The sequence below is a fragment of the Chinchilla lanigera genome, unplaced genomic scaffold (assembly GCF_000276665.1).
Source record: "Chinchilla lanigera isolate Chin_1 unplaced genomic scaffold, ChiLan1.0 scaffold00087, whole genome shotgun sequence".
NCBI classification, from domain to species: Eukaryota; Metazoa; Chordata; class Mammalia; order Rodentia; family Chinchillidae; genus Chinchilla; species Chinchilla lanigera.
This window is the reverse complement of record NW_004955488.1, coordinates 7,064,375-7,092,246: the sequence shown is the minus strand read 5'-3', so window position 1 is coordinate 7,092,246 and position 27,872 is coordinate 7,064,375. Positions and strand designations below refer to the sequence as shown.

General features: G+C 36.4%; 1 protein-coding gene across 18 annotated transcripts in view; it reads right to left on the bottom strand.

Moving 5' to 3' along the window:
• The window catches only part of Rims1 (regulating synaptic membrane exocytosis 1), a 197,456-nt gene that overhangs the window by 104,337 nt on the left and 65,247 nt on the right, over window positions 1–27,872 (bottom strand). For 5 of the 18 annotated variants that reach the window (XM_013504429.1, XM_013504441.1, XM_013504434.1 and 2 more), the window contains exons 12-17: window positions 27,589–27,745; window positions 26,828–26,953; window positions 25,343–25,405; window positions 21,445–21,534; window positions 13,639–13,722; window positions 3,973–4,044 (exon numbers count right to left, since the gene is read on the bottom strand). In XM_013504429.1, the coding sequence (XP_013359883.1) occupies window positions 3,973–4,044; window positions 13,639–13,722; window positions 21,445–21,534; window positions 25,343–25,405; window positions 26,828–26,953; window positions 27,589–27,745 (592 nt within the window). The remainder of the gene's footprint in view (window positions 1–3,972; window positions 4,045–13,638; window positions 13,723–21,444; window positions 21,535–25,342; window positions 25,406–26,827; window positions 26,954–27,588; window positions 27,746–27,872) is intronic. The other 13 variants (XM_013504432.1, XM_013504433.1, XM_013504444.1 and 10 more) reach the window with 7 other exon arrangements.

Below are 27,872 nucleotides of genomic sequence, written 5' to 3'. Positions count from 1 at the left end.
TCTCACTCCAGTGCTAAGAAATGCTATGGATATTTTCACTAAAATCTTGCTTCATTCCTTAATGTGATTTGTAAGCAAAAGAAAAACTTGAATGTGAATAATTTAAGGGGTTTTATGTGGCACCAAAGTAAAAGTATTCAGAGCAAATTCAGGAGCGAATAAATGGCTTCTGGGGGGACTATAATACAGTTCCAGAACATGTGACGTAAGGTTTCATCTGTGGAGCCAGAAGGAAGCTTGCTGGACCTGAAAACAGCCTGCAGAGCTTGAGCTTCGTTATATAGTACAAGAATCTGTTTTTCCTTTGATATGAATTAAAAGCTCCTCAATATCGAAACAGTTCCTGCCACCAGCCAATCTGTCACAAGTATGGGTGCAGGGACCAAAGCAGCAGTGAAAGTCACTCTGCCGGAGGATGTGAGGAATGTGGTGATAAGGCTGAGCGATAGGAAGGAGATGGGGAAAGATGCAGAGCTGGAAGACAGATGGGAGAGGTCTGGCAGAGCGGCGATAATGGAATGATAACGTTTACAGCACGAGGAAGGAGCATTAAATTCTGAGCTACAGAAGCAAGAAGCTGAGATGATGCAGGTTGTTGAGCCTTGAGCTTTCTGGTGAAGTGAGATGTGCAAAAAGCATGAAAGAGATTAAGAACAACCATGGCAGAGAATGGGCAGGCAGTGAGTGATGGACAGGAAAAAGGACAGAAACTGATCAATTCAGGCCTCTCTTCTTTCTATGTGCCAAGCACTAGATATATACGTGTGTGAGTATGTATGCACGCAGGTGTACATATCTACACACATACTGACCTACATGTACTTTTGTATTCTCCTCCCTTAGAGATAAAAATATTACTATTTTATAAATGCAAAAACTGCAGGTCATGGCAACTTGCAAAGAGACAAAAGTATAAAATGGAGTAGAGAAAGAATCCATACAGGCCTACGGAGTTTCAGCACTTCAGCTTTCCGTCTGGTAAGATGGGGATTTGTTTCTACACCACGTGGTTAAAAGTAAACACTAATTCCCTACCTTCAGATTTACTCCTCAAAATACAAAAGAAAATAGATGCCTACGTATCTCATCAGAAGGACCTAACAGAATTGTTAAGGGAATCTGTAGGATCAGAATGTATGGAAAATGACATTTAATGCGGACTTCCTTTGCTATATATACAGTATGTGTTTTGTTTAGCTCACCATGTCCAAATACATAGCTATTTACCACTGAGTATATTTCATGGTTTTCTTCACCTAAGATTACTCTTTGACTTAGATTTAAACACCCTTCTCACAAAAATCTTACAGTTTTAGTTAGGCATTTCTATTGTTACAAGTGGACTTGCAGTAAATTGCTTTTACTGAAGCTTAAAAATATGGTGCTGGGTTTTATTTTAATGACTTGATGAAGGATGGACACGTGTGGGCTAAAGTCAAATCTTCAAGATGGGTCCTCCTGTGATGGCCTGGTATGGGCCAGCACATCCTCCTTCCAGGAGCAAGCGTATCACCTACGACTGCATAGTCAAAACACTCTAAATAGTGCAATAAACAAAGTAGCCCACAGTTAGCATGCAAAGTACAGGTTCCATAGGAAGGCAAGTCACTGGAATGGAATCCAAAAATGAGGTAGCAGTTCTCTAGGTGAATTCACCAGAACAGAAAAAGCTTGATTTCCATCGTATGAAGGGGCTTCCCACGGGAATATGAAGCGGTGCTTTAAAAGGTTAGGCAGAGAAGACATAAATCAGCTCTGCCTACCTTCTGTCTACAACTAGTCATCAGAAATTGCAAAGTAATTTCTCATGAGTCTATTCTTCAAGAGGCCAAGTTTGTTGAGAGTAACAATTGGCCTTTAAAATAATAATTTCATGGCAAATTTTGCCAGAAGCCAGTGCATGAGTAGGTGATATGATTGCTTTTAGGAAATTGATAGCTCCCACAAATCAAGAATAAATGTCCAGCTTGGGGTGCAGGTAAGTGGTAGAATGCTTGCCTAACAGGATGGTCTCAAGGCGCTGGGTTTCATCCCTAACACACACACAGGAATTAATGGGCGAATATTCATACTGAGTCCTTGCTTTACTTGTGGCTAGATGTCAACTCAAAATATCTCCTACAAAAATGAGAGAGAATGCAACCTAGAAAATGCAGGTCAATTCTAACTAGCTATTCAATAACCTCTTGAAACCCAGCCATCTAATTTATACCCTGATAAAGAAAATAAAGAGTTTTCATAATAATCAGACTTACACATCTGAAAGAACTTTCTTAGTTGAGATTAAACAATGTGAAAACAAAAACACAATTGGCATTATTTTATATCTATCTATCTATCTATCTATCTATCTATCTATCTATCTATCTATCCTCTAGCTCTAATCCTGTTAGATTGTGTGCTTCATTTCTTTCCTAAAAGTCCAATCATTTTTCTACTCAATAGTTTTTTGAATCTCCTGGATCCTTTTTCTGTTGGAAATTAAGTTATCTAAATAGTCAACATTTCAATGCACCATTAGCTATGAGTAAATTTCATCTCCCTTTTACCCACAGTCCTTGACATATCTCACATCTACTCATTCTTCAGATTTCAACTCAGTGGTCAGTATCTTACAGGAAGATTTATTTTTTTGCCATTCACTTTTCAGCTTCTTAAACTTTGCACACAGTTCGGCACGTATTTGTTAATTTAATGAAATCAATGAATTATGTAGATACCATCTGGATCAAGTGTAAGGTGACAGTTTAGCTAGCACCTACCATCTGCCCTTGAATCTTTCAATCCATGTTTTGAAAATGTTAAAGTGACCTACAGTTCTATTTTTTTTAAGTGTGTGTGCCAGGACTTGAACTCAGGACCTTGTACTTGCCAGGCAGGTGCTTATTTCACTGAGCTAAATCCCCAGCCCCAACCTATAATTCTAGAACTCAGAACCAATCCTAGTTAAAGTGCATCAGTGGCTCATAAAGAAGTTGAGATTTATTCTCAGAGTATTAACACAGTGTGGTCACATCATTCCTTTAACTTCCCAGCACATGTCCAATTTTTATTTTTAGCGCTCTTCTCCAACCCTTGAATTCTATCTTCCATTCCAAAATGGGCACGGTTTCCCCAAACTCATGAAATTATATCAAGTCTTGGGGTTTTTGCACACTGTTCCATCTAATGGAATATAGGGTTCTATTCCTCACATCTACTTTTACCTATATGGCTTTAGTTCACATCGCACCCATTTCTGAAATATTTTCTAATCCCCTCATTATACCCTCATTCCTGTTTTTGAAGTACCTGCACAGACCTCTACAACCAGAGCTACGGCATTCATCCATTTGTACCTGTGTCCTCCAACACACTCCCCGGAATTGTCACATAAACAAGAGTGAATGTGTATACAAGAACTGAACTTTTCAGGTGTTTTTGCAGCTCTGTTTAAGAAAGTCTTAATATCATGAACTTAAAAGTACTCAAAAACTTTGTGGAACTGGGTGAACTGGGAACAAAAAGTCACTAATTCCTTTTAATTTTTACATTAACTTGGATAAATGTATAGTGGTAAAACACAACAAGAATTCTCAAAGTATTCAACTGTAGAAAACAGATTTTTTTAAAAAAGATGACACTGAGTAAATGCCTGACTCTCAAAATATTTGCATATTCCAGGTACGATATGCATTGGGAACACTTCATAGGACATCAGAAATAAAATATTAAAATCAAACATTTATATACAATGTGTTGATTACAATATGTGTTGATTCAATCCTCATTAATAATCAAATTATTGTAAAGAGAAACACATGAAATTTTTTAACCCTAGATTTAAGGGCTACCCCCAAACTGCCTTGTGGTTATTTCTTCAATGAGACTATTCTCCCACACAGGCAGGATTATTCACATCAAATTCTTCAGACAGTGCACCTCGCTCTATCAGTATACGGAAATGGTAGCACAGCACAACACCAAGCCTACCTTTCTGCATCAGAGGTAGTGCCTTTTCTAGTCTGTTTTTGGATGCTAGATCTTTCAGACTTTCTGGAGTGCCTGTGGAATGAAATGTTAAAGAAATACAAAATATATGATGAATAAAGCTACAGTAACAGCCATACAATGATAAAAATAACAGACATGAAAAATGACAACTATCTTACTCAAATGATTATGTCCATCAGTACTTTTCAAAATTAAAAAAGAAATCAGAATTGGTGTTGGTGGAAGACATGAGTTGCCCATAGGAGACGAGAGCAGTGACAGCTCATTAGCCTAGACAAGTGTGACCATAGCAAGATCTAAGAGGACTCCTGATGGGCAACTCTGCCTCTCCTGATGAACAGACAGACCCAATGGTGAGGTGATGAAGGAATGTGATACAGGTAATGGGCTGGTGCTAAAAGACCGCATGGAGAAAAGTGCACTTTTATTTATTGAGAGGCTATCAGAAGCCAAAAGAGACCTCTCTTTAATCAGAAAGGTTTGTTTTATTAGTACACATCTGCAGCATATGCTTACATTCCTTATGTGGCATCTTCATTCCTTTTATCGTCCTTCCCCTTCCTCCTCCATCTCTTCAATCCCCTTCCCCTTTAAGAAAGGCCTATCTCCCTACTGTGTATCATGTCTTCAATTTTGCTCTTTACTTATAATTGGGATTTCTCATGTAAGAGAAACCATATCATATTTAACCTTGTGTGTCTGATTTATTTCACTTAAAGTTACAGTCTCATCCATTTTCCTACAAATAAGTTTATCCTTCTTTATGGTAAATCCCATATTGTGTAAATACCACATCGTCTTTATCCATGCATCTATTCATGGGCAAATAGGCTGCTTCCAAAATTTACCTATTGTGAACTGTTCTGCCCTAAACATGGGTATGCATGTATCTCTGTAATATGATGACTTTAACTCTTTCAGGAAGACACCTAGAAGGATAAGCACTGGGTGAAATGGAATTTCTAGTTCTAGGGTTTTTTTTGTTTGTTTGTTTTCCGGTACCGGGAATCGAACTCATGACCTCGCGCTTGCCAGGCAGGTGCTGTGGCACTGAGCTAAATCCCCAGCCCCTCTAGTTCTTGTTTTTAAGGTATCTCCATAATTGTTTCCATCCTAGCTGTGCCTGTTTGCATTCCCGTCAACAGTGTAGAAGGCTTTCCATTTTCTCCCACAGCCTCTACAGCATTTGCTAACACGGATTTCTTGACGATGGAGATTCTTTCTGAGGTAAGACGGAATTCCCATGCTGTGTTTACTTGCATTTCTCTAGTGGTCAGTAAAGCTAAGCATTTCTTTATGTATTTATTGGCCATTTGCTCTTCTCTGAAGGGTGTATTCATTTCACTTGTTCATTTCTGGCTGGGTCTTTTATTTTGCGGTATCTAATTTCTTCCCATTTTTATACATAATAGATACTAGTCCTCTGTCTGAGGAATACCTGACAAAATATTTTTTTCCATTCTGCAGGTTGTGTTTTTGCTCTGTTGGTTGTTTCTTTTGCGGTAAGAAGCTTCCTAATTTGGTATGATCCCGTTTTTTGATTCTTGGTACTATTTCCTGTGCAACTGGGGTTCTGTTCAGAAAGTTCTTTCCCATGCCTATGTCAAGAGAACACTCATCCATAGCATCTTCCACAAGCTCAGTGTTTCTGTTTTGACATATTGTGCTTCAACCCACTTTGATTTTAGCTTAATACATGGTGGTAGATATGGGTCTAGAGCCAGTCTTCTTATGTGGATAGCCAGTTTTTCCAACACCATTTATTAAATAGGCCATCATTCCTCTCTTGTATGTTTTTGGCCCCTTTGTCAAAGATCAAAGAGTTGAATATGCTAAGGTTTGTTTCTACACCCTCTAAGATTTTGTTCCACTAATCTTCATGTCTATTTGTGTGGCAGTACTGTCTTATTTTTATCAATGTACCTCTGTAATACAACTTCAAGTCTGGGATGGAGGTGCTTCCTGCTTTGCTCTGATTGTAAAGGTCTGTTTTTGCTATTCTGGGTTTCTTGTTTTCTCCTGTGAAGAATGCTATTGGTATTTTGACTGGAATTGCATAAAATCTGTGTGTCTATTTGACTATCTTCATTTTTCCTACCCATTAAATGGGCATCTTTCCATTTTTTCATGTCCTATTGGATTTCTTTTTTCAGGTTACTATGGTTTTCATTGTGAAGAACTTTCACTTCCTTAAGTTAATTCTGAGGTATTATTCTTGGTGCTATTATGAATGGTATTTTTCCTAACTTCTTTCTCAGTGGGTTATTAGTGTACAGGAATGTTATTGAGTTTTCCATGTTAATTTTGTATTTTGCTACATTAATATATTTGATTAGTGATTCTTAAAAGTCTTTTAGTGGATTTTGTGGGTCTTCTATGTACAACATCATGTCACGTGCAAATAATGATGATCAGACTTCTTTTTTTCCTTCCTTTCCCTTTTATTTCTTTTCCTTGCCTAACTTCTCTTGCTAACGTTTCAAGAACCATGTTGAACAGAAGTGACTAGAGTGAACAGCTTGTCTTGTTGCTGATTTTTGAGGGGTAACTTTCAGTTTTTTCCCCACCTAACAAGATGTCTGCAGTAGATTTGCCATAAATAACTTTTATTAGATTGAGATATTCTATGTTTATTTTCTTCAATGTCAGCACAAAAGAACATTTGTCTTGTCAAAGGCTTCTTCTGCATCTACTGAGATGACTGTGCAATTTTTGTCCTTTTTCTGTTCATGTAGGGTATTATATTTAATGATTTGTGTATGTTGAAAGATCCTTGCATTCCTGGGATACACCCTAACTGGCCATGATGTATGATCTTTTAAATGATTAACTGCATTGTTTCCCAGTGTCTTGTTGAGGATTTTTGTACCTATTTCATTAAAGACATTGTTTTATTATTCTCTCTTTTGGTGGGATCTTTGTGTGGTTTGGGGGCCAGGGTAATGTTAACTTCCAGGAAAGACTTTACGTGTACTTTATCTCTATTTCATTAAATAGCTTGAGGAGTACCAGGTCTTGCTATGTAACTTAGATTGGCCTTGAAGTCACTATGTAGACCACGCAGGCCTCAAACTCTTGGAGATCCTCCTGTTTCAGCCTATGGAGTGCTGGGATTACAGTCATGCACCACTACATTCAGTTCCCTTTGCTTTTAATATCTGAAAGTTGGTGCTATAAAGGTTGCTTTCAGCAACAAAATTTATGACAAGAAAAAAAAAATGCTATGGTGAAAGATGACAATGTAACTGCAAGTGTTCAAATCAACTATTAAAACTATTTTGTTAATTATCAGAAAGAAGCTTTGGTAATGATATAGCTTTGAAAATGTCAATCACATGTCACAAAGCAAAGAACTAATAAAGTCCTCAATTTACTTTCTAAAAGTACATAGATACATTCAACATTTGGAATTTAAAACATATTTTCTCACAGAAATTATATATATATCCTAACACTAAAGCCAACTGACATGTGCCTATTTACCCTAAATGTTTCATAGATATAGATATAAATATAGATACAGATATAGATATGAATTTTGTCATGTACACTTCAGGTATAAACATTATGTTATGAAGATGTGTCTATGTAGTAAAGTTATCACTGTAATTGAATAAACTGATGCATCATCTCACATATTTATCCTAGAACTACTATACATTAGAAATACATTAATATAAAATAGTGTGATCTAGAAACACATACCTTAAGAGAAACCATAAGAATGCATATTTTATATGGATTTTGAACCTTCTATAATTCACACTTATTTTCTTTCCCAATATTCCTTACTTCTAACAATGTTGAGACAAATGTTCATCTTCACTTATTAATGACAAATATCTTAACCTAGTGTCCATTATATGTAAATCCCTGCAAGGTATTAGAAACAAAATCAGAATACTGCAAAGTCTGCTTTCACAAGGAGCACAGACTTCTATGGCCACACATCTCTCTGTCCCATTTACTTCTCCAGAAACTGGACTCAAGTTATCTTCCTTCTCCAACTCAGGGTGTCAGCTGTGTGTTCTTCAGCCTCCCTTGACTCTGACAACCCACTTCTGAGATAAAAATGTGAGAGAAAGAGGTGTAATCTCTCAGCACCTTCTCTCCCTAGATGGAGAAAAGGGTATTTGATATACTGGAGAAAAATTCTACTCCTCCATTTCACCGGTGAGGGAACGTCATCTAACAGGCACTGATTTATTTAGTCTCCATGACAACCTTTGTTTTTTTGTTTGTGTTTGGTTTTGTTTTTCAGACAAGGTCCTGCTGTGTAGTTCAGGTTGGGCTTGAATTCACGAGGTAGCCAAGGCTGGCCTCGAACTCATGGTGATCCTTTAAGAAAGCATCACCTTCATGTCCTCCATTTCCCAGGTGAGGGAACAGGCTTAGGACAAAGCCACTTAGACAGAAAGCAGCAAAGGTGGGAAGACCAGCCTGTCTGAATCCTAAGATGTTTCTGCTATGCACTGCCCGGAGTGACAGAGGTAAACTTGGGTGCATATCCCATGACTGTACCCTTGCTCAGGAAGGGAAGAAACCAGGAAATGTGGGACCAGCTTGGAAAGATAAAAAGTGCGGAGAGGGAGATACAGACAGATGCAGGTTTAATTTCTAATGAGGGCTGACAGGAAAGGACAACCGAGATGGTGACATTTTAGTAAACTTTCAGTTGTGGGAGTTGGATTTGGATATATATATATATATATATATATATATCAAAGGGAAGAGTATCACAGGCAAAGGAAACAGGGAAGGAGCAAGCCCGAAGCCAGGAACACACCTTAGGTCCCAGGAATAGTAAGGAGCCCAGTTTTGCAGGAGCTGAGTCCTGAGTCAACTGAGAAGAGTTTGGGGGGAACGGGAAGAGACACTGTGTGGAATATGGGGGGGTCTCTGTAGAAATGTTCTGCCTCTGAACAATGACATGGTTGTAAAGCATATTTTAGAACTTGTCTTCTTCTCTCTCTATCCCTGGTAGATTCTCTAGACTCAACTGAAATTCTGCTTCCTCCCAAATCTGTTGAAAATTTTTTTTTTAAATTTTCAAATTGCTCTTCCTCATTGAAAAATTGATGCATTCATGCCCTAAACAGACCGTGCTGATGACAGTGATGGAGAGGGTACTGAAAATGGCATCTATCATGGACTCAGTGCTCTCCCTGTGCGTCTTCACCTGCATCAGCTCTTGTATCTTGCCAACGCAAAGACACAGGTAACACTCACCCTTTTTAAGAATAAGGGACCCAGGCCTTCGCTCTCACACAGGGGCTAAATATCAAGCTAGAGGTGTGATGGGGGCATACACTCCAATAGCACTCATCACCCTGCATCTCAGCTGTAAATGAAACAAGAACACACTGGCCAAGAGCACTGATCGGAGTGAACCGAGCTGCAACTTTGGGACTAGCTGGGTGGGTGACTCTGGTTGGTGTACTTAATCTCTCTGTGCCTCAGTTTTTTTCTCACCTACAATCTGGCAGTCATAAAACTTTCTCCTCACAGGGCATTATGAACATTTCAACATTACTGTCCCTGTGGCAGTATGTGCAGCTTTGGAGTGTTACGTAAATCTGGGTTTGCAGTAATCTCAGCATCCCTTCCACGTAGGAAGTGGCACTATAAAAGGAGAGTTTTAAATGATAACATATTTTTCTCAACTGCAAAGACCCGTTCATCAGTGAGAATGTGAAACTCACAGCCAGTGCTACATAACTGGAGGATAAGTAGCCTTGCAGAGACTCCCACATCTAATTCACCTAACTGATTTTTGTTTTCAGTCTTGGAGTGAAGGATACTTCTTTCTTTTCAAATGCCATTAAAGCACAGGTCCATTACAGATTCTCCTAAAGATTCCTACCAAGAATATGTGTTCTAATGACTTAAAAGAATCTTCAAAGAGAGCTAAAATAATATACACTTCATTGTCATAATTCGGAGTAAAGAAAAATAACTCAGAAAATTCTAACACGTTTTAAACTCCAAATCCTAAGCCACAGCTTGGAATACACTATATGTTTTATACAGAACTATCCCTTGGATTAAAAGATGCTCAAGGTAAGTTTAAAAAAGATGACAACAATCTATCTATATTCATATACTCTCCTATCAAAATTACTGATCATGTCATCACAAAACTGATCACAGTAGTAAAACTACCTGTGGCTTATATTGCCCCTCCTAATTTTCTTGTGGTCTGGAACTGTGGTGATTTGGGTTATCAGTGTGAAGTCAACATTTAGGGCACAGTAGTTGGAAATGTACTCAATAAGAATCTGTCGGATAGTCAAAACAATATTGTCACAAATGACAAAATTTTAATTTTCGAGGGCTGAATGGTATCCCATTGTGTGTATGCACCACCACAATTTTTTATCCATTAATCAGCTGATGGACATTTACACTCATTTAATTTCTTATAAATTACCAGTCCTTATTGGTCCAATATATGTCTTATAATGCAGCAAGCCAGCACAGATTTAGTTACAGAGTCTTAAGAGATGTTAGAATTCAGGTGGCCCATGTACAAAATTTACAGATAAGGGAAGTACATCCCAGAAAATTTTATCTGATTTATCCAAGGTGGTAGGCACTATTAATTGAAACAAGAGTAATAACCAGAAAACTGAAGAGGATATTTCTAGTTACATCTAAATTCTTTTAAAATTCCATCATGAAGTATCATTCTCTCTCAATTTAAGTGTGAAGACTTTAAAAATGTACTAATCAAAAGAAAGGTAATTTCTAAATTGTGTTTCTGTGGTATTTTCTTTTTCTCTTCAACAACTAGTGTCAGTGCAATTCTATGATTTTTTTTTTTTTTTTTTTTTTGTGGCAAGGTCTCAATATGCAGTTCAGGCTGGCCTTAATCTCATTATGTAGCCCAGGATGGCCTCCAATTCATGGAGATTCTCCTGCCTCAGTTTCATGACTGCTGGGATTACAGGTGTGTGATGCCACACCTAGATTATTTAATGGTAACTGAAGGTTTTCTGAAGACATTACAGTTCTATTAAATTATAAAACTAATATGTGAAAACAGTAAAATTATATGCAACTGTTTTAACGAATGAAAGTATAGGACAATCTGACTTAGGAAAAATGTAATAAAAATCCAGCACAGTGATGTCACTGAATTAGAACACTAATATAAGCATATCTGTGCATGCTGGATGACTACTTAGATGGTTTATGTTGTCTTAATGTAAAAATACAAGGATTTGTCATCCTAGTACCTCCTGTGTCTGGGAAGAAAAAAATAAATTAAAATAGAATCAATTTGAATAAGAAGTGCGCGGGGATATAGCTCAGCGGCACAGCGCCTGCTTGGCAAGCACGAGGTCATGAGTTCGATTCCTGGTACCAAAAATCAAATAAATAAATAAATAAATAAACAAGAAGTGGTCATATGCAGTGAAGAAAGACATGAAATTAAGAAACACCTTCCTTTACATTTCTATATTTGTATATATTACTATAGCCATTAAACAGACACACTAAGTATTTTAGTACTGTACATGGGTACCTTTCATTCATTCAAATAAGGCATTTTTTTTAAAAGCACAATAAAAAAATCTGTGGTTTAACATATAAGTGGTTATACACAAAGCATGCATGTGTGTGGCAACTGCTAAGAATTCTGAAAGTGACAAAGTGTTTTATATATTTCATAAACATTTTCAATGAAGAAATAATATTAACTCACTTTAAATTAAAAGAAATTACCTACTCTTGGTCAAGGATTTTTATAGACAAGTAGATGTTATTGAATAAGGTTTATGGAAAACTCCACAAATTTTGTTACTTCCCAAGAAAATAGAACTACTTTAACAGAAACATTCAAGAATTAATCTTAACACCTGTGGGTGCTTCATGTACTTGAATAAAGTCTTGACAGGTTTTCAAATATTTTCAGCATCTGAGTTGTATTATTAAATGGCACTCTTAAAAATATCATGTATACTGATGCAAAATTATTCTCAATCAAAATGCTGGAGTTAGTAACTTTGCATGTGAAAATACAATTCAAAATAAATCCTGTATAAATAATTTTTGAACAAAGTATTTATGAAAATTGTTTAAAGCTGAGTTACAGAATGATAGTAAGTTAAAACAGTTTTATACTTACACATGAATAATTAGTGTGAGCACCAAACTCAATGCCTTGCTAAATCAGAGGCAAACTCAAATACATTTTTCTTCAGAATGGCTACTTGCAAATTTTGGTTACTTTCAAGCCTTGAGTAGATACATGTTTTATTAAAATTCATAGATTTACACGTACACAGGCTCATAAACGTTACTTTATATATTAGAATAACACCATTTGCAAAGAGAAATTTTGTTGGAATGAAGATTTTTTACAAGTTTTACCATTGTTAATTAAAAAATTGTAAGAATATCTTCATAATTTTAAAGTCAGAAATATTCCTGGGAGGTCAATACTATATACTTTTCAACATTGTTTTAGAAATTCTAAAACTTCCAAAAATATTCTCTTATCTACTTGTAGAAATTACAGTAAAATATCTGAAGAATTTTGTATAATATAAATTATGTAAAATGTATATGTTTGTGTATCTTATAAATGTAAAAGACAGTAATTCATGATCACTTTCAATGTTTGTGAAGTCACATTAAATTTTTCTTAGTGACAGTGTTTAGTTTTCCTATAAGCTTGAAATCTTGATTGTGTATTGGTACAAAAAATAAATTATGTAATCTTCAAAAAGTTAATAATTATTCTGGTGTACAAACACATAGTTAACACAAAACCTGTATACTCATGTAACTATTCTATTACAGAGAAACCAAACCTACTTTTTAAATAAATACTACCATTGTGTTTATTGAATTTCTACTGAAAAAAAGCATTTTAGACCCCCAAGCCTTTTTGTGACCAGTCAAGAAATAAACTTAAAGACAAGAACAATATTTAACAAACAGCATATAACCGGAGAACTGAATCTAAGTACACAATGATGAGAATAATAAGGCAATGGAAAATACATATTGTGGCAATTTATAAATCATTATGAAGTGGATTTAAAGCACTGATGCTATTTTTAAAAAACCTACCTTGCAGACTGACCCCAACACTTGACAATATTTAATTTAAAGCCTCGGTACACGTGGAGCATACTCAGAGAAGAACCACATGCCCAACTTTCTACCAGGCATTTTTTCACATACTGCAAAATCTAAACCGCATTACTGAGAAACTTATATAGTAACAAAGCAAGACAACTGAGATTAAATCATCAAATAATACAGAATAACCAAGAACAGCCTCTGTGTCAGATGTTAATATGCTCTAAAGCACCTAAGAATTTTTCACTTATTCACCTGAAAACAAAAATAATATGAGTATGTTTCTAGCAATTCAAAGCACTGAAATAAGAGTGTAACACAATAGAACTCTTGTCACAGGGTACCAGCTCTAGAATTTTCTGTGCTGCTTTCATGCCGGTAAATATTCTGAGGTGCTTACAGAGCTGGGTGTGATTACTGGTGGAATCACAACACATCTGGCTCTAGCTCCTGACAGGAAGCGTGTCATAACCAACATTTCTCTTGATTATCCTTCACGAGGTGGCCTACGAGCTTCTAGAAGCCCCTTGTCTGAGAGGAAGTGACTAGTACCTGTCATTCTCCGGAGACGCATGCTGGATTTGAATCCTGGGGCTAGGAGGTCGTCTCCTATCTAGGGAAGGGGACCATCTACCCCTGTTTTCCCAGTGAACAAGACAGGAAAAAAACAGGACATTTAGTAACTCCTAAAATAAAAGACTATATGGAACAACAGGACTGGAATAATGCCCCTGAAAGGCAAAGTGTTAACGCTTTGCTTTGTAATTTAATATTTCTTTCACAAGCTCAGAAAGATAAGTTATGCTGTAAGGAAATAAAACCTGCAAACTTATAAGTAGACAGAGGAAAAAATTATTTGGAAAGATGTTTGGAATCTATTAGGTATTAATTAGTTTGTCTTTTGAAACGTACCCACTGTGCCTGGAATATATAGCTCAATGCATAGTGCCTGCCTGGCAAGTGTGAGGTCCTTAGTTTGATTCCTGGTACAAAAAATAATCGTGATGAAATAAAATGTACCTGTCTGTGTACATATCTATATAAATATTAATATAACTAAATAATGAAGACATATCCTTATAAAGCTCACTTATCTTTGAATAAAATAAGTTTAAGAGGGCCGGAAAGATAGCTCAGTGGCACTAGCACCTACCTGGCAAGCGCAAGGTCCTGAGTTCGATTCCTGGTACAAAAAAAAAAGGAATGATCCTAGGAAGCCACCAGTGCTTACCGCAATCAAGCCTTAAAATTCCTGGGGCCAAGGTGAGGGTGTGAATTGAAGTCCAAGCAGGAACAGTGTTACATGGAAAAAAAAATTCTTAGTGTGGAAATAATAACATGAAGACGTCGTTTGGGGAAGGACTACCGCTGAAGTCTTAACAAGTTTTCTTGTAAAAAACATGGCAGGGCAAATTACTTGTCAATGAAATAATTAGAGAATACAGATAAAAGAAATGGCAAGTTAGCGCTGTTTAAAAAGTTCTGCCAATCTTTATAGGCAAAAGTGTCTCTCAATTGGTGAAAAAGGTCAAGTTCTGTTTGTTCACCTGCAGTGATACTTTTCGTATGTAACCGCTAAATGAAGTTGGAAACTTGGTTCACTTTTTCATTAAACTATCTCAAGAAATTACAAACATCTAGCTTAAAAAATGGGAATTAAGCAGGCCAGGCTTAGAATTTTTATATACTGGATGTGTATATCTTAGCAGGATAATCTCTCTACATACTGCCTTTCTCATATGCACCAAAGAACTTACTTAGGTAAAAAAATATGTACATAATTGCCAGGTGTGGTGGTACACACCTGTTATCCCAGCACTCGGAGGCTGAGGCAGGAGGACTGCTGTGAATTCTAGGCAAAGCTGGGAGACAAAGTGAGTTCAAAGCCAGCTTGAACTGCATAGTGAAACCCTATCTCAAAGAGACAAAAAAAATTACACAAAAGGGTCTAGTCCTAATATTTCAAACTTTAAATCATCATTCTTATCATGATACTTTAGCCCACTGGATTTATCCAATCATCTGAACAAAGCAGAACAGAGGTGACAATACGTGGACAGGCTGTCTCCACTCAGCAAGTACTAACTTCCAACCACTCGTGGGAGCTTTTATTCAGTCAGTGTTAGAACTCACGGTAAGTCACACTGGCTTCTAGGAAGACATGAATCAGAGCAGATGTCCAGTAACAGAAACGTAGCAAAAGAGGAAATTATGTGGTATGGTCTCTTAAATGTATTGTATGTTTGTTCAATTAAAAATATTATCTGTTAATGGTAAATTCATTATTTTAAGTATTTAAATAACCAGTTGATCTAATGTGAATGCTTTAAAACGTTTCTTTTCAACTTAACGGCTTTCTGTCATGGATGCAGGAAAATATTTCTAAGGTAACTGAAATAACAGCTACACACTGGGGATATAGCTCAGCGGTATAAGTGCCTGCCTGGCAAGCGCAAGATCCTGAGTTCGATTCCCGGTACTAAAAACAAAAACAACTACAGTGATTTCTCTAAGAAGTTGTACTCAAATCCATGAAAACTTCTGAAGGCATTTGAAAACATAAGAGTAGATTTATTTTTTTCCATGAAGTAATTTTAATTTGACAAGATTATTAGTAACCTTGCTTCCTGTGGCAAAATTCCAGTCCTTGTACTTATTTAAACATAGAAATAAACAAAAAAAGTTAAAGAAAAAAGGCTGTAATTATGAAACATGCAAAGAAAGCTATGGAGGAGGAAGGTGTACATTTAGAAACAAGCAATTGTGAATGCGAGCTATTAAAAGGTAATTTCTCAATAGATGTTTAGCATGTACATTTTTACACTCAAGTCCTTCTGAATATGCTGATATGAAGTAAAAAATGAGAAGCTCGATTTTTTTTTCCATCATAAAGTGATTACAATGTGAACAGGATCAACTGATACCCTATTTTTGACCTAAAAATTAATGTCACTTAAGTTTTCAAAAATTTGTAAATTTTAAATATACCAGCATTGTTTTTATGCTTTTAAAATGTGTGCAACTCTTTCTCCTACCACCTAGAAGGGCCAAAATCAGGATTTTTCTCTCCTTTTTCCCTCTTGCTTCCAGTTACTAAGAAACAAAATGTTTCCACCTCAATTTGTATCTTCATATTATACGGTAGCATGGCAGGTTATGTGAGAGATTTTAATCATGAAGTTGAACGAAACTCCTCTTTAGCACTGATAAAACTTAAAGAAAACCTGAGTGTCAGACATGTAATTAACATTTGCATATGCACACATCTTTTATTGGTGAATATCTCTTGGTAGTCCATGGCTAATAGTTTAATTGTCTAAAAGAGAAATTACAGGGAAGTTATTCATTCCATAAATATCATGACTCAAAATCTGAGGAATTGTAACAGAACTCAAACTAAATGATAGAACCATTTATGCATGTATGTATTCTCTTTACTTGTATTAATCCTTCATTATCATTTTTCCCAATATTGTTTTAAACAGAATTTCTCTAATTTTAATTAATACTGATGCTTGTACTTTCAAACAAGATTTGCGATATTTATTACGGGTCAATTTATATTTGATTTTTAGGTAGGAACTTCCTTTCACTTGGGCCTATGTTTCCATGTGGAAGGAAACTCATTCAAGTAACACTTCCCTTCCATGAACCACAAGCAGGAAGGAGTGATTGATTTTCTTTTAAAGAATCAGGCAGAGATGACTTAGCCCATTCTGGATTTCTCCTTCAAATCAAGCTATCTAATGGAAGCAAATACCACAGCAAACAAACCTGAAAAGCATCCTTGAGAGGTGAGGCCTGACCCTGTGTTATAAGCATCTTGCACTTCAGGAAACTGGCTGATTTGGGGGTTAGTTATTAGCAAACCTGCAGACCCAAAGCCACAGATTCAAAATGTTCACTGTATTTATGTTGACAATTCGATCTCCCATCTCTCTGGTGCCTGGCTCTCTCTAGCTCAACATTACATCTAAATTTGGTAGTTGTAAAGAGACAGTGTTCTTAAATCCGTCATTTCCCAAATTAAACATTTACTAAGTACTAATGCTGTGATCAGAGATAAAAACGCAAATATGGTATAATGGCTGCCTTCAATAGGTCTACAGTATACTGCAAGAAACAAATGCACTAGCTTAAATAAAATGTATATTGACAGAAGAATATAATACTGCAAGCTAGAAAAGAAGAAAGAATTCTCACTGGGAAAAGAAAAAAGCAATGGAGGTGGTATGGGAGAAAGGCCTTATAAATAAATGAAAAGGTATTTGAGCAGAATTTTTTAAGAAGAAGTAGAATTTTTAACAAGTTTAATTTTTAACAGTGAGGGAACCTATTGATGAAAGACTTAGAACACATCCATCTCACAGACCACAAAGGAATAAAGATATTTTTATTTTAAATTTAATGGAAGGAAATTTCAGATATGTATAAAGTAGTAAAGATGATAGCTATAAAAATATTAAACTGGATAGGAATGGAACTAGAGCTGCAGAAGGGCAATAATCAGTGAAATAATTAGAGAATATAGATAAAAGAAACGGCAAGTTACCATTGTCCAAAAAGTTCTGCCAATCTTTATAGGCAAAAGTGTCTCTCAATTGGTTAAACAGGTCGAGTTCTGTTTTTTCACCTGTAGTGATACTTTTTGTATGTAACAGCTAAACAAAGTTGGAAACTTGGTTCATTTTTTCTTTAAACTGTCTTGAAAAATTATAAACATCTAGTTAAAAAAATGGCAATAATCAAAGTGAAGGACCTGTTTTTGGAGACATTGAAAGGATTCACTCGCTCACTGAATTTGAAGCAGAAGCAGGAGAAGTGTTTTCAGATTATGTGGATTCTTATGTGTCACAGCCATCAAATAAGAGAAAAATGTAGGAGGAAGTCTTTTGTTATAAAGGGACTGAATAAGAGATAATGAGATTTAGTTGGACATTTTCATACATTCAACGTCCAGCAACAATTTAGAAATTTGGACCTGTTACTCAGGAAAGAAAGTCTGACCTGGCCAATCACAGTGGAGATTTCTATTCATTTGAAACTCTGATAGAAATATAATTTAAGGGACAGCATGGGTGGGACGAAAGGGGGAAGTGGGGTGGAGCTAGGAAAATATCCATTTTTATGGGATAGGAGAAAAAGAGAATCCTGCAAGAGAGACTGTGTTCCACCAAAGGTATAAGAAAAAGAAGAACTTTGATTGGCTGGTTAATATAAAATGCTTCAAGAAGGTGCTGAAAAATTATGAGGAATTACACAATCCACAGAGGAATTCTGTGATAGCAATAACACAATGACAAGATGTAGAAGTCAGACTACAGGATTTACTGGAGGGTGGAGGAAAAAACAGAGGCAGTAAGTACAGACTGGCCTTTCAACAGCTTTCAGTAAGGCTGTGGTTGCTATGAAAGTCATGGGAAAATACAAAACATCCAAGCAAAGTATTCTTCAGGCGCTCTAAAAAATTCAATCAATTATTCAAGCAATAATTTGGAAAAAGTCAGACATGATGGTGCACATTTGTAAACCTAACAGTTAAGGAAGCTTGGGTAGGAGCATGACAAGAAGCCAGCCTGGGTAACCTAGTGAGACCCTGTCTCAAAATAAAAGTTTAACATAGAACTAGGATCATAGCTCAGTGATTGAGCACTTGCCTAGCATGCGTGCGCCCCTAGGTCCAATTCCCAGCACCGTAACAGTACAACACAACCTAGAAAAGGAAAAGCTAATGGCAGACCTGTAGAGTCCTCCTAATCAGAGAAACAAGAAAAAGGAGTATTACTGAGAAATTATGTTTTATGATAAACCCCTAATTTTTTGACTTAGGAGGAGAGACTGAATTGGGGTAGCTCAGTGCATTATAGTAATACGTAAACCCTTTTTTTCTACTTAGGTAGTCAACAGAATATAAAATGAAACAGGTCTTCATCTGAACCAACTTCTTTGCAAACAATACTGTATTTACATGCTCCAAAACTCCTCTGCTAACCTGTGTGCCAATATCTCATAAAGGAGAAGAGATGGATCTGATGGTTTCCAACTCCTCTAGGCAAAAAAATGCCACTCCGTACTTTTTTGAAGAATCAGTAAAGTATGGTGCTGGGTATGCAGTGGGTTTTGACAATGCTACCCTTGCAGTTAACACAACACTTAATTTGTTCCAGTGAAAAATTAATGAGGATACTTGTAAAATGGTGTTAAATTGGTATAACAACACAATATAACTGTTAATAAAAGGAAATCAGAATCATTGATTCTTAGCAATATTTCACAAGCCTGTTAAAATAATGTTCCTACCCTAAGAATATGAAATCCAATTTTTCTTTAACATTGTACATACTTTGTACTATATTAGGTATTAATATAATAAATGGTATGGTCAGCCTGAGAGAGTGAGCGCTGGAAAACTCTATAAACCTCGCTTTTCCTACCTGAATATCATGTCTGGGACTTCAGACACATTCTCCAAATAGGGCCACACTTTTAACACTGCTTTAGAGCAGCTCATAGGTGCATGCACAAACCACGTATCCATAGTCCCTGTCTTGGATGCCAATTAACATCTACAGCTTTCATAATTTACTTGATGAAAATTTATCTTACATTGTTTTCCTCTTGGCAACAAAGTGACTTCAGTAAATTACAAGTCATGGATAATACCCATCCCTGTTGCTTGATATTTTTAATAGAAAATTTCTTTTAATTCAATAAACAGAGGAAGCAGAGGGTTTCGATCTATTTTTTTCTTCTTACATTAAAAGTAATGGACTTGGACTTCGTGATAACCTGTGCAGTTAACTGTGAGTAGTTTTCTTTGTAGGTTGACCTGTTTTATGGTGATTATTTGAGAGGCTAACTTCACCAGCACAAAGAATTGTGTGTTCTGCAGCTTTAACACTAAGTACATTTCTCCATAAGGATACACCTGTGCTGTCCAATACAGTCGTCATAAGAATGTGGCTACTCCAAAATGAAACCTTCTGTGATCATAAAATATACTTAGTATGGCTTATGATGAAAAACTGATACTTTGAAATGATAATATTTGGATATACGGGATTAGTGTATTAAAATTCATTTCAACTTTTTAACAGGGTTACTAGGAAACCTAAAAGTATACGTGTAGTTTCATCTTATTTCTAACAGACAGAACTGATCTAGATGATGTGAAAAAATCTAAGGGTGGTATCACACTCAGAAGATTCACAGACTGAGAAATCCTATATTTGTTTTAATACTAACCAGAAACATATAACTAATAATAATTATTATTGTTATAATAAATGCTAAAAACTTCCCTTAATACTATTTATGTAATTATTGGCCACTAATATATGGCAAAACAGAACAGTAAAACAGTTTCAACTATGATTTTAAAAGAGTCCACAATTACTTCGACTAAAATTTCTATGATAAATGTAAGGATACAAAATATAATTTTATCTTTTCTGTTATAAATTGTACAAATACAACAATCCAATTGACATGATGCTTGCGCCTACTGAAAAAGTCCAGAAAGAAATATCTCATTGGCTAGAAAGATTGCTAAAAAGCAAAAACTTAGTTAGCCTCTGAAGGGAGTTACACTAGTACAACTACGTCTTTTTCTTTAGGATTTGTATAGAGGTAGTAGGCAGATTCCCTCTGAGGGACTTCCAGCCAGAAAAAGACAGCAATTATAACTAAGGCTATCAATTAGAATTAAGTTTGCTCAAACAAAAGGCCCATCACCATGGAAAAATGATATGCTTAAGATTAGGACACATAATTAGTGAATGCATCTGAAACAAAATCAGGATTATTTATTCAAAATTTAACTTACACAAAACATATTTTTATATCAAGGAGCATGCTGATTAAAAAGTAAACGTAGATGTATACAAGAAATATTTCATCTAAACAGAATTCCTTTTGTGTTTATGAAAGCTTGCTGGTAAGCCTTTTGAGTTTACAGAAGGCGGCTGTTATCAGTAGATCTAATAGGAAAGTGATCCTTCACTTTAGGTAACCCCCTGCACCTTGTAACATTATCAGCATACTTGAAGGTTCACTGAGTAGTACGTAAATAAAAGGAGTAAACAGCAACCAAAGCGAAAAAGCAGCAGCCTGAGCAAGTACAAAGCACATCACACCGTTTGCAACAACATTCATAGAAATATGTGTATGTGCGCTCTTGGGCATATCCACATACACGTATCTCTACGCACACATGTATAATGGGTGGGGTGTGTGTAGACAATTAGCAAAGTGAACATGAATGAGTAAACCTGTGAGACTCACATGAAATAAAACAAAGTGACCGAAAAGAATTACTAGTACAAATGATAAGAAATTAAGAAAGTCTTTATTTTATACCTTTCTCGTTCTGGTGAATGCAAACTAGTATCTGGTCTCAAGCAGTTGGTACTAGCACTCCTAGCCCTGTCAAGGGAGGGCTGTAGTTCACTAGTGCCAGTGCATTGCATCCAATGGTAGAAGAGAAAGACAGAGGAAACAAAGAAAGGAAGACCATGTTAGAGAGTAAAGCATAAAATAATGTCCTCTTTACATAAAATGCAGAATCACTGTGATTCAGCTCATAAGGGTGTGAGAGCGCCGGTAGATGACGGTGCAAAATTTTGTTTAGAAAATGAAACTAAACAAAGATTATGCTTCAGTGGCTTTGCATAATTTTTAGGAAAGGATCTCAAGACTGAAATGTGACACTAAATCACACCTACTTATGAAAAAACTGGATACAGGAAGCACTGAAACAAAACACCTAACACTTCAGTATCAAGAACAGATGCCACACCAAAACAAAATGAAGGACATCAGAGGAGAAATAATTTCACGGTTCAACTCTTTTGGTTCACAACATTAGACAAGGGAGGTGGACGATACCACTTCCAGATGGTCTTACCTAACCAGTATCTGATCAATAGGTCTCAGTGCTCTTGCGTCAAAGCATTCGTGTTGAAGGGGACTGTCCTGTCTAGTCACTGATTTGTTCTCTGTATGAGCAGGCAGAAGTGAGCTTCGCAAATTAAAATTATACACAAATAAACAAATTATCACGATATCAACAAGACAAGACATAAATGACAAGAAAAAAACACAACGGAATTCTGACATTTGAGTTAGTGGGCTTCATTTAAGAATTACTGTAAAATTAAGTTTTAGAGTTTAAATATCAGTAATTTAATGTTTCTCACTGTATAATTTCAAAGGGTGCTAACGCGTTACAAGAATGGAAGCGTTCAGTTTTTTTAGGCGAGGGACTGGGGATTGCGGATTGCGCTGTAATTAAATTTCACTACCATGGCTCTTACCTGTAAAGATTCCAGTGAGAGCCATTCTGCAATAAAGGCATCTTGGGTGGCAATGTTTTATAGTACCTACAAGGGGATCTTGAATGTGGCAACACAAACATACAGGAAACAAAAAAATACACAGGAAGCAAACTTTACTCAGATATTAAGAAAGGAGGAGGTCTATAAAGCTAGGTTGATGGGTCCTTGGGGTTTTTTCCTCAGAAAACTATAATAATTATTTGAAGCAAGATTAGAATAACATGAAATTGTATTTATCTGACTTCATTATAAATGCTCAAAAGTATAACTGCATTAAAGAGAAAAACATCTGCTGACCAAATTCTATGATTTATTTTTAACCAATGTTTAAATTTCTGCTGAACACCTGATTTAATATTATGTTTCTTTTATGGAGGTAAATCACTCACAGCTAAAAGCACAAATAAAAAATATCAATAATCTGAGAATTAAACAAGCTCAAGGGAAGCTAATGCTCTAAAAACAGGCAAAGTGCTGATCAGCATTGTAAGAAAAAGGCTGGTCCTGAGCACGGCCTGCTGTACAGAAAGAAAAGAGCAAAGGTGCGAAGAACCAACTGGAGTGAGCAAGCCCTTTCTGTTCCTTAACTCCTGGATTCACAGCCAGTCACTGGTAAACTTACCACTGGAAACTGGATCAGAGGGATCTGAGATATAAACCAGACTGGGAATTTCGAATTGTCATAAAATGGCAGGAACAAGGCTTGATTTTGCCTGAATTCCTTTAGTCTATCAGGGCTGCGGGACTGCCCACACCATGTGTGTGTGTGTGTGTGTGTGTGTGTGTGTGTGTGTGTGTGTGTATTTATATATAAGCACATACAATTAAACTCATGTTTTCACTGTCTCCTTCATTTTGGAATTATACCTTTCAGAATGGCTGGGAAGTTTTCAAAAATTCAAAAATAAATTGAGAGTTGATAGAATGATAGTTGTAATAAAAACGCAGTTAGCAGTGGTGGAGGAATCAGTTAAGACACTGCCACTATAAAAATATCAGGAAACAAAGGGAAGGAGAAGACATTAGTGACACAAGTATTTGGAGCTACACATTTGGCTACGTCTAGGTCCACATTTTATCTTTTTTTTGGTAATGACATCAGTTACAGGGCTTTATCTGTTCACTTGAAGATTAATCTATTTTTATATTGTGTGTGTGTATATATACATACATACACATATATATATATATGACTGTTAACCTATGTGAGGACATCTAAATTCAACATACTGTTTCTATTAAACAGACAAAACATATGGGGTTCAGAATGATTAGCAAAGCATCAATCTGAAGAATCAGATGGTAGGAAATGATGCAACTATTAGTATATTATCCTGGTACTTTACTTATACAAGTTCAGAATAAGAAAAAGAAAAAACTATCTTGAGTTAGTGTATTTAGACGACTGTTGTGACTATCAAACCAGCAAAGTAGCCCACTTGGATTAGAATTGAAACATATTTTATCATAGCGTCCAGTTAAAATAAAATAAGTTTTGAGTACTTGGGAAGTTTATTTTTACAAGCTGGGTGTCAGACATCGACCAGGTACCTTAATAAATGCATAGCATTTGTGAATGTCTGGTTTGTTTTTCTTTTCACAGACCAGGTATATTGATAAATATTAGATTTGAGTTTTTCTGCTTTCTTTTTCCCCGCAGGCATAGCTACATCAAGAAAAATAGGAGAAAACTTCTACAATTGGTAAACAAACTATTCTGATTTAAAACTATTTGTCTAGAAAACCAGCTAGTCATAGCCAGGACTGCTTAACGCTAATAAGAATTTGAGGTGATTTTTACAATATTTGTGGTTTTATATTTGTACCTCACTTATCAAGCAGAACTAATATTCCCTTGTTTTTTCTTGTGGGGCACCAAATAATCAAGGCAGTAGTTATCAGGAGGATAATCACAGACATATAAAAGGTTGAAACAATTCTTACTAGCCTGATAATGTTTTAATTATGGAGTGGAAGCACATATTCCACAGAGACAACAAATCTTTATTTGTCTTTGCAGGCCAAGTGTCAGCCACACCTCTTTCCTTCTCTTTCCTCTTATTTTTTTCAACTAAAAGATCTGAAAGATTTTGTATGTACACTGGTTTGCTTCCCTGACTTACTACTTCCTTGCCACCTTTTAGCTCCATTTGAAATTACAATAAATATTAATGTACCATAATCTCTTACTAATCTGTAGGAAGTTTTTCCTCTATGAAATTCAAGACATAATGAAACTACTATGAAGCAGAAAGGTTTATGCTCCAGTATACAGGCTGGTGTTATATACTATTTCTCCCAATCCCTAAGGAGGCATTTTATTGTTATCTGCCTTTATAGCAAAGTTTACAATGCAACATTTCTGGAGTGGAAGGGGTCGAGGAGTTAACAGCTCAAATATCCTCACCCTTTCTCAAGAACGAAGCGGAAGTTCGGTCATTAAAAATAAGCTAATAAAGATTTTAATAAAGGCACACAGAAAACACAAAAAGATTCCAAAAGCAAATAAAACAGGCTAACACAGAGCAATATTACATGAAAACAGTAACACTGCCATGCAGAGAAGGTGAGAACTCTTGTGACTAGACAGGTCGCTGTATGCACATGGGCACGGGAAGGTACCCACACGAATGAACACGTAGAACTGTAACTGTAGAAACTGGTTATTTAGTTTTGTGAAAACAGTTCCACAGAGGCCCATCCAGCGTCTGGATTTTTGAATATCAAGCCAGCGAAGGAGCCTACTTGGATTAGAATGGAAACCTATTTTATCATAACATCCATCTAAAACAAAATAATTTTTGAGTACTTGGAAAATTTATTTTTACCTATTTGTGACAGTACCAGTAAGGGAGAGACGGAGAATAGGAGATGGAGAAGGTCATCACACACAGTCACCGTTACCAAATCCCTGTATTTACCTGGTAGTATGCAGGCATTCTGCACTTCGTCCTCGTTTTGCTCTGGGCAGCATAAGAAGCTCACTGCACAGACAGGATGGGTGGTGAGTGAAACAGATAAATTATGAAGCATTAAATGACATGGGCAATGCCAATGGTATGCCAATGAAAACATGAAAAGGGAAGAAACCAGATTGTCTGCACTAGCATCTTTGCTGGAGAGGTTAAACAAAAATAAACATGACAGCATTTAAAAAATTTAAACAATAAAGTACAAACATTATGGCTGAGGTCCTAGTTGTCGCTGATTTGCTACTGTATTTCGAAGTGATTTTTTAGAATATAAAAACAAACCAAACTAGGATTTCCCAAAATAAGATACACAAATGTATTTCCACGTATAGATGCCTGAGTATTTAAAGCATATGAATTTGGCCTTTCTGATACCAGTGGGAGCCCTAGAAGTTTTATTTCTTTTTTAGCAATGGAAAACATAGTAGTTTTCTTGGATTTGGAAACACTGAAAACATAGTATCACATTATGTTTATTCTCAACCAACTAGAAACATATCTGATTAGAATTTTTCTTTTAAAACTGATACTTTTTCTGTAAACAAGTTATTTTCACTGTGTTCATTGCCTTGGTCAAGCAGTCCTTCGTTTTTCCCACTCACCCAAATTCATGGAGCCCCAGTGAATGCTGATAAAGTGCCCATCGGTCAGCTCAGCACAAGCTGAATAGTGTGGAACCTCGTCCTCCAAACAGTTCCCTGCCCCGTACCCCATGTGACTCCCTCCTTGAAGGTCATGGCGACACTTCCCACAAGAGGGTGCTATGTAGGTAGGTAAGAAGCTCAACCTAGTCCTTGTGTCCTTGACACATGCCAAAAATCATTCAGCACCACTGTCCTTTTCCTACCACTCACCGAAAGTTTTCCAGTTCAAAAAATCAGAAGAGAGGATGAAAGGTGGGTATTATAAAACTTTGAATCAGACCCTGATTAGAGCAGCAAAACAAATACTGTACAGAAATACTTGAAAAAGAAAATGTGCAGGCATGTAGTACAGCAGACTAATAATGGAGATTTACAGTAATGGTTTCCATGAAATATGGGCTAGTAAATAAGTGCAGAACTAAACCTAAGTACATAGCCATACAAAAAGAATCCATGTTAGTGTATTACACTTTACAGACACTTGTGGAAAAACATATAAAAAAAGAGATTAACAAAAAATTATTGAAGTTTTCGCTAGCAATTTGCAAAATTAACTGCTTTTCAGATGATCTACAGCCAAATTAAGTTAGCCCCCCCAAAACATATATAACAATGTTGGCCAAGTATTTCCTAGAGCTGCGTTTCTGGGGGATATTTAATAATTGTTCCTGCGAGAAGTTCGGTTTTGAGTGGTAAATTAGCCTTACTCCTGCGCTATGCCACAACATTTGTACACATTAAAAAAATAAGGAACAATTCCTAATGTTGGCATCATAATTTGGACAAGTACCTGTCTTGTTCTGATAAATACTGACTATCCACATCTCTGGATCTGTGGTCAACGGGACCTCGGGAGGCATCATGGTGTCTGGTTGGAGAACGCGACCTTCTTGTTGGATGAATTTCATCTAAGCTCCTGAAACGATTGCAAAAATTTGCGTCAAAATGTTTCACCTTCCCCAAAGAGGGAGACCGGCTAAGGAGAAGGAACCGAAAGTAACCGCCAAACGTGTGCTGTGGCTTGAGACGTATCATCATACTAAGACCTATCCCCAAACTTCTTTGCATCCCTGTCCATAAAGGACCATGATTTTCATCAGCAGGAACCTGGCGAAGCTTATTTCAGGGTAAGATGCAAAAGAACACTGTAATACCCGTCTTTACTTTTTTGTGGATTTAAAGTGCTTCAAAGAGGTAATATTAGAGCCTTAAAAAATATACCCTGCTTCTTTATCTCTTCCTCTTTGCCAATCCACTACTGATTCATTACTATTGAATTTATCCTAAGTGGGAGAGGAACCTTGCACATACAAGACAGTAGTTACTCAAAAGCTATGCTTTAGACACAGACTTCTTCCACTTTCTGGGGAATTTATTAAGATGAAAGAACAGGAGCTGTAAGGTAAAGAATAAATCATTTTGCCTACAAATAACTCTGAAAATAAAACTCGATTGAGCAAAGATTATTTCATTTCAGGAAGCCTTGCAGTGATTGACACTGTATGATATCAAAAGCCCCACAAAGGAAGTAGAGCCCGTTCCAAAGCCTACCTCTGTAATGGCACATTTGGTAAACGAGAACGCGGCCTTCCCTGATCATCGCCGCGATGAGGAGACACAGAACGTGAGCGGTGATGAGTTGTTCTCTGCTGTTCTGGCACAGTTAATGTTGTTGATTTACCGTCTCTAGCACTGGACCTATAACCCACTGGCAAGAGAACACACACACAAAATGTTAAGTCTCCTATAATGCAAACATTCACATGAAGAAATGAAATTATATGAATTGCAGCTATCAACCCAGTACAGTTAAATGACACGCAATCAGCTGTATT